Source organism: Neomonachus schauinslandi, chromosome 4 (genome assembly GCF_002201575.2).
Source record: "Neomonachus schauinslandi chromosome 4, ASM220157v2, whole genome shotgun sequence".
Taxonomy (NCBI): Eukaryota; Metazoa; Chordata; class Mammalia; order Carnivora; family Phocidae; genus Neomonachus; species Neomonachus schauinslandi.
Genome location: NC_058406.1, coordinates 138,836,109 through 138,847,044, shown reverse-complemented (window position 1 = coordinate 138,847,044; position 10,936 = coordinate 138,836,109). Strand labels below are relative to the sequence as shown.

The 10,936-nt window shown below is 37.1% G+C and overlaps 1 protein-coding gene across 2 annotated transcripts in view; it reads right to left on the bottom strand.

Moving 5' to 3' along the window:
- Positions 1–10,936, bottom strand: part of RALYL (RALY RNA binding protein like) — a 680,251-nt gene that overhangs the window by 32,927 nt on the left and 636,388 nt on the right. For both annotated transcript variants that reach the window (XM_021688194.1, XM_021688195.1), the window contains one exon: positions 5,204–5,376. In XM_021688194.1, coding sequence (XP_021543869.1) covers positions 5,204–5,376 — 173 coding nt within the window. The remainder of the gene's footprint in view (positions 1–5,203; positions 5,377–10,936) is intronic.

Here is a 10,936-nt window from a genome sequence, read left to right as displayed (position 1 = left end):
ATCTATCATCTATCATCTATCTATCATCTATCATCTATCTATCATCTATCATCTATCTATCATCTATCATCTATCTATCTATCTATCTATCCATCCATCCATTTGTCCACCCACCCACCTACCTACCTATCATACGAAGAATCTAATGTATTTTGTATATTTAATATATTTTTTATAAAATGGTCTGGGAACAATGAAAGCTGATTTGAATATTCTTTTCTCAAGCTTAGCACATACTGTCACTTTAATTTGGCATCCTTTGAGATAAAGTTCCAATTTTACTTCTGCCAGGAGCCTTTCTGGACCATCCTATCTATGTGTGATTCCCCATTTGTAAACTGTATCTTCATATGGTTCTTAACATACTGCTTTTTTTTTTTTTACCTGTAGCCTTTATCCTCAGTTGGTTTATATCCTTCTTGAGGGAAAACATAGGATTTTCCTTCTTTATTTCCATAGCAAAAACCTCAGTGCCATTCATTAGTGTTCAATCAATAAATATTTGCTAATGGATTTATTCAGAAATAGGAGTAGGGTAGTGGTATGCTAGTGTATGTATAATTCTTTAATACAGAGTTCAATTTTAAATAAATTCAAGTCTTAATTCCTATGCATTAATGAAATATGTAGGCATAGAAAATTGTAGAATCACAGGTTTTTAGCTTCGGCTGGCTGCTTATAAATTACCAAGTGCATGTCTATTATTTTTTACATGAGGAAATCAGTGTTCTTTAGGGCACTAAGCCACCTGAAAAAAGGAATCATTTACTTAAACATTTCATTTCATACATAAAACAATAGTTTTAGTTATCTTTGCATTTTTTGGTAGCACCTGGTAGCACCACAGAATAGGCACCCAAATGTCAGCTGAATGGATTGCTTCACGGAAATCACTTTCACTAACTGGATATTTAAAGATTTTTTTTTTTTTTTTTTTTTTAATTTATTTGAGACAGAACGAGAGAGAGAGAGAGCAGGAGAGGGGGGAGGGTCAGAGGGAGAAGCAGACTCCCTGCCGAGCAGGGAGCCCGACGCGGGACTCGATCCAGGGACTCGAGGATCATGACCTGAGCCGAAGGCAGTCGCTCAACCAACTGAGCCACCCAGGCGCCCCTCACTAACTGGATATTTAGAATGAGACAATGAATGGACAGCTTGTGCCTTCAGCTTCTCACATGCTCCACAAGGGGTACCACCAACTACAGCTGTCCCATTAGCTCATTTTGCTGGATCTCTCTTGCTTCAGATACAATTCTTGTTTCCTGTTCATTCCAGATTTTCTTTGAGCACCTGCCTGAGCATGTGGATTCTAGCTCTTCTTTCTGACTCCTACTGCATGTGTTAAAAACCTAATTATATTGTATCCTTCCTGAATCCGTAATCATATCTGCCTTTCTAAAAGAGAAGATTTATGCTTTTACTTTTCTTTTCAGGAACCACGGATGATCTGGTTCATGTGGTCTGGAAAGGAGAAAACAGTGGGCACCAGATAGAGGTATTTTCTCTTGGCCGGTCAGTAGGAGGTACTCTTCAGTCTCCGTTTAGATTGCTCAACCTCATTCATTGTTTTCCAAGTCTTAGAAACAAAGTGGGATATTAGATATAGGGTTTAATTCCTCAGTACCCTAAGCCCCCAGTTATAACACAAGGGTAGAGGGAGAAAACCCAAGCATCTCTAGCAACAGTAATGCTGATCAGTCACTGCTGATCGGTGTGTTTAGAGTGTAAACCAAGCACCATGGTTTGGATTTATTCCCTTGGCTGCATGACCAATCCTTCCTCCTTCAGATGTAGTGCTCCTGGAACAGACTCACTCGGAGTAAAGATCAAACAGAATGCATTTTAGAAATTTCTGATCTAACCTTACTATTTTTCAGATAAGGAAGCTGAGACTCAGAGAAGTTATTTGTTTTAAGGTGATTCAATTGGATTGGATAGTGACAGATCTGGGACTAACACTGGCCATGCGGTCTCTTTCATGGCAGCTGACTTTTGGTAACTGTCTTTTTCTTTTACTTCTTTTACTTCCTCTTTTACTTTTATCTGATATTTGGAGTGATTTCATGCCCATGTAGATGACCAGTCTTGCAGCTGAGCCTCAAAGTTCCTTGAATTCTTCATATGCAGTGACTTTTGCTCTGATCCCACTTCCATCACTGCCTCCTATGGATCTTCTTATCACTTAACTGTCACATGTCTGAAATATCTCAGTCTCTAAGTACAGCCTTCACTTTTCTCATATGCATTTCATTTTCCCTCCCTTTAAATGCATAGGACTTCCCCTTTCTGCCTCCATTTTCTCCTTGTCAGCCCCCTCCTATGTTCCCCTCTTCCCTGCTCAGGTTCAACTGCATGATTCATCTAGTTAGCCAGTCTTTACTAATGTCCTCAATGCTCTTTATTTGTTGTTTTTCTTTGCGCTTATCTGACAAAAATCCAACTGAATGTGTTGGCTTTCTCCATGCTTCTACCAGGGCTGACACAAGCCAATGGAGAACACCCCACAGCTGGGCTGATTAATGCCTCTAAAACAGTGGTTCTCAAGGTGTGGTCCCCAGACAGGCAGTCCCAGACTCACTCAGCATACTGAATCAGAAACTCTTGGAATGAAATACAACAATCTGTATTTTAACAAGTTCTCCAGGTAATCCTGATAGACTCTAAAGTTCGAAAAATACTACTTATTAAATCTTTGTCTTTAACCTCAATTGGCTATTAACACTAGCTGTCAATCTTTATATGTTTTCTAAATTAGTGATCCTCTATATTTTACATACTAGCTTCTTTAAATCTCCATTCTCCTCCAATCTGTGGTCCTGCCTGTCTCTTCTCACTCTCCAGAGATGATCACCCTCTGACTTATACAGTTTGTGCTTGAACTCCCTTAAGCACCTGCCACCAAATCCTCAGACTTATTGCAGTTAGTTGCAGTGGTAGAGTGTTCCTCTTCATGTTGAGGGCCAGCCCCACACACCTGCTCTAGATTCCTTTCCCTTCAGCATTGGGAACTTTCTCCCTTTCTCTTTATCAAGTTCTCTCTCTCCACTGACATCTTCCACCCGATCTCATCACAATTTACATTCATACACTTGGGGATTTTGATTTTAAGTGTCATAAAAAGCACTCTAGGATTTTTTTTCTTTTTTTTTATTCTTATGTTAATCCCCTACATTACATCATTAGTTTTAGATGTAGTGTTCCATGATTCGTTGTTTGTGCATAACACCCAGTGCTCCATGCAGAATGAAAGCACTCTAGGATTTTAAGCAAGGGAGTAACATTACCCGATGTACATAGTTTATGAAGATTTTTATCTTTCTTGTGTGGAGAATGGATTGCATGAGCTGAACCAAGAAAATCAGTCTGGCTGTAGTGGAGATGTAACTAGCTTTGGGTTATGATTTTGAAGTAGAATTAATAGAGGAGGGTGGAGAGAATCAAAGGTAATCCTAGTCTTCTTGGTTTTAACAACTGTGTGGATAATGAAGTTGTTTATCAGAATGACAAAGACTGGGAAGGGATAAGATGACTGGAAAAAAACCAATAATGTTTTGGTTATGTTGAGTTTCAATTGTTTATTGGAGGAGATCTATGAAGAGACAGGCATCTAAATACATGAGTCTAGAATTCCAGGGAGAGATCAGGAATACAAATTTAGATTTAGGAATTTTTTGGCCTATAGGTGACATTTAAAGCTCTGTTATTGATTGAAGTCATCCTGGAAAAGTGTGTAGAAAGAGAGGTAGCCTATGACAAAGCCCTGGGCTACTCTAATATTTAAAATGGGAGTATGGAGTCAAAGTTTCTAACACAGGAAAATGGGAATGAGCAATTGGTATGTTAGGAGAATTTCTCAGAATTCTCCTAATCAATTCTCAGCCAAATTCTTCAGAGAAGTAAATGAAAATAAGAACAGAGAGGTAACCATTGGAAATGGCAACACAGGGGGCTCCAGAGACCTTGGCAAAAGCACTCACAATAGAATGGTAAAAACAGAAGTCTGATTAGAATGGGCTGAGGAAATTAAGTTATTGAATTGGTTTGGCCTGAGGAAAAGCTGAAAGATCTGTTAGTCCTTCATTCTAGTCCCTGCTTAATAGATTCCTGAAATCAAAAACCATCCTAAAAAGTGACTTAAGTCCTTCAAGCTGATGCCGACTTTTGGAGAAAAAAGGGTGGTTATTAAAGTCTCTGAAAAGTTTAAATGAAGGTCCCATACAATTTAAACAGAACTAGAATGTTAAAAATCAATATAGAGCTTCCTAAATGAAACGATTGATAGGATAGTTACCATACCAAAACAACAACCACCATGACAAAATTAGTTAAGTAATAATAGGTATTATAACAAATTGGAATCTGATATTACCTGGGATAAGTCAAGTTTCATATGATCAGTCCCTAGATATTTGAGAGTTGGCAACGTGCACACACACACACACACACACTCACACTTGCCACCCTCTCATCATTTTTATTAGTCAATCCCTTTAAGATAGTATGTTTAATTTCATGGATGATAAAATATGAGAAATTGCATCCTCATCAGTGTATATTTATGAAGTCCCTGGTGTACATATATAGGAAAGGACATTAGATATGAGCACTATGATTATAACAAAATTGGGGAAATAAAACATATAAGGAATCAAGTCTTGGCTAAATCCCCAACTCATAAAAACTATCAAGCAGCACATGTTCTAAAGATGGTGAACTGGCCATATATCAAGGGTCATCTTAGTCTGCAGACTATGGAAATAACTGTTGGCCATACAACTAGTAAAGATAATTATCATCAGTGAATGACACTATTTAATAAGAGAGGGAGCCATGTATTTTCCATTAGATGGTCGTTTGTTGCAAGAATATTTTATCAACGTACAGTTCACATATAATTGCTCAAATGCAAGATTCCTTTTGTGATGGAGCATTTGGGAAAGAGAATCTTTCATTTCACTTTAACTATAACTAATCTCATAGATAATATTTCAATTGTCCATTCATTTACTCTGTCATATTTTAAGTTAACATGAATGTATTGAGCACTTATTATGTGCAAAGCACTGTACTGATGTTGCCTTAAATATATGCATATAAGAATGAAATAAGCCCCAAATATTAAATCTTTATTTTAGAATGAATGAGTTGCTGACATGCTGGTGCTATTACCAAGGGGTGTGAACACCAAATGTTTAGTTCCTACCAGCTCATGACCCCCATCTTCATCGAAGTCCTCCTCTATCCCATCAGTCATCTCTTCTCCATCCGCATCTGGCCCTCCTTCAGCAGGCTCCTCTGTAGAGTGATCTGCATTCTCTGACACACATTCATCTTGGATCAGCTCTATACTCTCTTCCAATTGCTTCTTCTGAGCTTCTGAGAGGGGGGAGAAAGCAAATGACTACTACCTTGGGTTGCTCATGAGCCATTTGGATAAACCATGAAAAACAGTCTATGAAAGGGTAAACTCTGTGTGAGGAAGATAAGGTAATATTATGTTCCAGTTGAATTTATTCAGTCATGTAAATTATGTACCTATACCTATGTGTATTTTCATTTCAGTATACTTATTTTTAAATGGAATTATCAAAAATTAGGAAGTCCAGATGGTACTCGTATATAAAGAAATAAAGATTTACATAAAGAGATGGATCTTCCTGGCTATATATATTCTTTTCTAATAAGGATATTCTCTCTGAGGAAAAAATACAGCAAAAACAAAGGGAAAAAATCAAATAAAACATAGAACTTGTTCACTCAAGGAGGGAAGATAAAGAAATTTCATTGACAAGTTCAAATCTAAGTGAAAAAGACAAAAATTCACTGAGGAAAAAAAGTACAAAAGTACATGCGTTGTCTTTCAGACAACTTGTTTATGTGAACAATACTCTGACATTTTAGAGTCTAAATTCTGTTGGCAGATGTGGTTAACTGCAATGGTTAAGAATAAAATTCTGGTGTTAGATTTACTAGCTTTGTGGTGCAAAGCCAAAATGGTTAACCCTCCTTCTGCCTCAGTTTTCTCATCCGTACAATTAAGATTACTACTTCTTAATTTCCAGAGTGTGAAATAGTAAATCAATGAGTTTAGTAGAGTTATTTGCAAATAATAAGTGCTCAACAAATGAAGCTACATTCTACATTAATAGAATACCCTCTAATTACCAGGGTGTGCACGTTCCATTTAAAGAATTTTATGCTGGATTTATGCTGACAACATAATAAGTATTTCCCCTAGCGGTTGGTTTTCATTTCCTGTGAAAATATCAAGAAGCATTGGGTACTGAATAAACAAGATCATTTAATGTACCTCCTTCTCTAACTTATTCCTATGTATACATGGTTATCTCAAAAGCCTTGTGGTTTTCACTCATTTTGATTATGGTTATTTTACCAGATAATTATCCCATTATTTGATTTGAGTTTTAAGAGATGCTACATCTTAAGCTTATTTATTTATATTTTATGGCAATAAAGATTGTTTATAGAGCCAAATAAATTGAGGCATATTCATTCCTAGTCTTCTTCATAATGTGAGTTAAAAAGAAAGTAAGCATTGGTATACATATATTTTGACTCAGCACAAATCTTTTCAGACACAACTAACTTGTAAATCAATAAACTGATAAAAAAGATGTATAAATAAGCAGGTATCCTCTTCTATAAGTTGTTTAAAATTTTAATAACAGTTACTCATATTAATACATGTGTTCTTGTATTTTAATTCTCCAAGTACTAAAGTTTATGTATTGAGAATCAGGCAGAAGGGTAGGGCTGTGCCTTGGCCCTGCTGTCAGAGGACAGGATTCTAGGTCAGCTTAGCTACTTACCAGTGGGCTTGAGTCTGTTTTGGCCACTTGGTCAGGTCATTGGAACATAGTAGGTCAACCTTCCCTCATCTACATAAAAGCTTTCATAAAAATACCTACCTCTGGGGTTGCTGTGAGGATTAACAGAGCTTATATTTGGGAAATGTTTTGCACACTATGAAGGGGGACTACATAAATGTGTAACTCTTACATACAAAAAAGGAGACCACATGGTCCTCATTGCCAGTATGTCAAGATAACAACACCAGTAAGCATGGAAGGAGAGGCCTGGGCAGATCAGGGAGTAACAGTGAAAAACTTGTGGGGCTGAGGCTCCATTCCAGAGGAGGAGAAGAGCTGGTGTGGGTCCAAAAAGGCTAAAAGTAATTACTACAGGTGTCTTAAAATGACAAAACCTAGGCTCTTTTTCTTCACATTTACTTCCTACATGTAGACACAGACTATACATTCTGTGATGCTTTTCTATCAACTTGTTAGTTTCCCTTTTCTCCATAGAACAACATAACTAATGTAGTGATGATGTAAATTTTGCTTTTAAAGCTACACTCTTTATCTTCATATATGTGAGTGTCCCGATGAAAACAAGTAGCATAAATTCCCTTTTCTCTGATGTCTACATTACTTTTAGCTTAGAAATTCCTATGAAGATTCTAAAGTGATTATTGTCAAACTTAACCAAAAAGATTTAATCTGGGGAAGATGACCCAAGTATCTGGATTAAAAGGAAGGCAAATCAGAAAACAATAAAATAAAAAATAAATAAAAGGAAGGCAAATCAGGCAAACGATACAGATGAAACACATGCTGAACTTAACTGCTACTGAAAATTGCTAGGTTTTATTCATCTCGTCTTCCTTCCACAGATCGTTGTCCTCTACAGTTCTTGACCTTTAACCTACCTACACACCTCTGGCCAGCAGCACCAACTGAGGGAAAGCTGTGATGGGCAGATACGTTTGAGCACTGAAGTTTTGAATCTTCTGATGTTAATCACATCCCATGTTCTACCCTACAGTCTTTACTACCGCTGACGCCTTGGGCAGCACAATGTATCCGGTAAGGCAACTCTGGTTTCAACCCTTCCATCTTTGTCCTAAGAGTGACTTTTGTATTTATCACCTGGTCCCTCCCATTTTGCCACCCTATGTCACCATGCTACTTGCTAGAAATACCATTGCTTGGGATGCCTGGGTAGCTCAGTTGGTTAAAGCGTCTGCCTTCAGGCCAGGACATGATCCCAGGGTCCTGGGATTGAGCCCCTAGTAGGGCTCCCTGCTCAGTGGGGAGCCTGCTTCTCCCTCTCCCCCTGCCTGCCCCTCCCCCTGCTTGTGCTCTCTCTCAAATAAACAAATAAAATCTTTTAAAAAATACCATTGTTCTCGCCACCTGGTTCTGATATTTCAAGAATGAGAAAGGAATGGACGTTTGGGATTGAACAGTTATTATCCTATACAGCGAAAAATGTCTTGAATCTTACAACTTTTCCTAAAGCCAGACTTTCTCAATTTTAGGTCATTATATTTATTTTTTTCGTTATAATACATAACTGTACTTTTGCTTAGGATTAATATTATTTTGGAAATTTACTTGGTCTGACATATACATTTCTTCTCTAATGACTTCAGAAATATTTGTTCTCTGGGAACCCTTACTTTTTTTTTTTTTAAAGACTTTATTTATTTATTTGACAGAGAGAGATATAGCGAGAGCAGGAACACAAGCAGGGGGAGTGGAAGAGGGAGAAGCAGGCCTCCCGCCGAGCAGGGAGCCTGATGTGGGACTTGATCCCAGGACCCTGGGATCATGACCTGAGCCGAAGGCAGACGCTTAACGACTGAGCCACCCAAGCGCCCGGAACCCTTACTTTTTGATGTTGAAACTAATATTCTGTTTTTTTTTTTTCTCCTCTGGAAAATCTTTGACCAAGGAAGCATGGAAGATTTTCAGAGAACCCATGTAGGATCAGAACTTAAAGATGAGTAGCCCTCATTTGACTTTGTGTATCATTTTGTTGCAATTATGCTGAAATCCAAGCTGACTCTCCTGATCCTCCTACCTGGATGGGATCCCTTCTCTCCTGATCAACCAAAGCCCAGATCAAATGCTGTCTTATTGTTAGTCTACTGTTATCCTTTTCTCTGGTGTTTACGTTTCCTTAATATTTGAGCTATTGTCTCAAAAGGTCACTGTCACAAAGGGGATAATATAGATGTTAATATTTTGTAAAGTGGAAAGTGCAAGACAAGTCAGTTATCAAGAAATTGTTTGATTTGTTCTGTACCCCTTACCGAGTGCTTATACATAGAAGAGATAATATAAGCTATTAGAAAGGATACAGGATTTGAGATCCATAATTCTGTTAATTACTACGCCTATTAACTATGGCTTTCTTCTCTAAAAGATGAGCATGAAAATAACATCGTTCAGAGAGTTGCTGTGAACTCGAATGAGGAAAAAGGGTGAGTGTGTTTCCTAAAGTGTAAAGGCCACACAAACATGTTATCATAATAGGCTCAAAAATAGTTCTTGAGTTGAATCTATATTGATTATTTGATTGCTACAGACAGTGTATGTCAAAATCATTCATCACTACTGACCATTAAGAGTCATACATTACAAAGACAATTTTGGCTTCATTTCTGTTTAGATAGGCATAGTGTTTTAATTTATTCTCTGCTCTTGTGTGTGTGTGTGTGTGTTATATAACATACATGGAACTCCTCTCACAGCCTATTTCAAAGGCAAGGGTGTATTAGAGTTCAATGCAAAAAAACCTAGGACTTATCCTCATTCATCCATTCATTAACTTGAAAGCTAAATGTATGGAAGACATTATCTGGTCTGAGAAAAAAAAATGTCAATTCATAGCAGTTTAAGAGAAATACAATCAACCTGTGCTTTGGTAATATGTAGTCATCATAGATTTTTGTCATTACCTCAGTGAAAAATGTTATAATCACTAAACAATGATAGGTTCCAGGAATAAAATCACACATGAAAGCACATTTTGTTTATTAACCTGTTGGTTCACAGTTTAACAAGCAGTTTTGATCCAGTAATTATTTTGTTGAAACAGAAACAAAGCAACTTGTTCTATTTTTTTATGAATAATTAACTAATTTTACTTCTACTAGAAGTGAGTAATATGTTTTAGTTTACTCTTAACTTTATAACATTCTCTTTATCTGCATAATTCTTTTTCTACTTACAGCTTTTCCTTTTTATTGTGAGTGTTGAGTGTATATGTGGTCTGTATGTGTGTGCATACATATTTATGTCTCTACTATTAATGTTCTTTGTGGCAGAAACATTTTTATTCATCTTTGTAGCCCTGATGGCTAACTCAGAGCCTTATACACAAATGAAATATTTGCTGAATATATTCATGAATTGTTGTGGAACTAAAAAACAGACATAAATGTCTGGGTGTCAAATTCTTTTCAGAGAGTCAAAGTGTTTGTTGAATTAGGCATCATGGTAGCAAAAATATGAAGTCACAGAGGTTAAAAGAAACATCCTTGCCACATTTTCCATGAGAGCCCCATACCACCAAGTCAAAGTAAAATGTGGGGTCTGAGAGTTTCTTAGAATATTGTTTGTTTTCAAATGGATAAGCCTTTAGGAGAAAAATAAAGTGTGAAGTCTGCAAGGGCTTCCAGGGGGAGGGCGTTTTTGAACACTGGCATCTTTTGGAGTCTCTGTTGTCTTCTTTAAGTCAGAGTGACGGGTGACCACAGCATTTCTTTTGTAGGTGAAGTGAGTTTTAGATTTTTTTTTTTAAAGAATGGATTAGGAACCAAAAAGCTAGCAGCTTATGCCTAAAAGATATCTCTAATATTACATAAATTATGGATTTCAACAGAAAAAAAAAAGTTAGTGAGTGCTTACAAAGTGCTGACCATGCAACATTCATTACCTATAGGCCTTGAAACATCCTGCAGGGGAAGCTTCTTTATCATTTTACAGATGGAGAAATAGGTGCTCATGGTCACACAACCAGTAAGTGCAAGAATCAGAATTCCTGCTTAAGGTTTTCTGACTCCATAGCCTGGGCTGTTTCCTAATATTTCTCTAGAAGAAAGGCCTAATTTGATAGAGCTTTGACT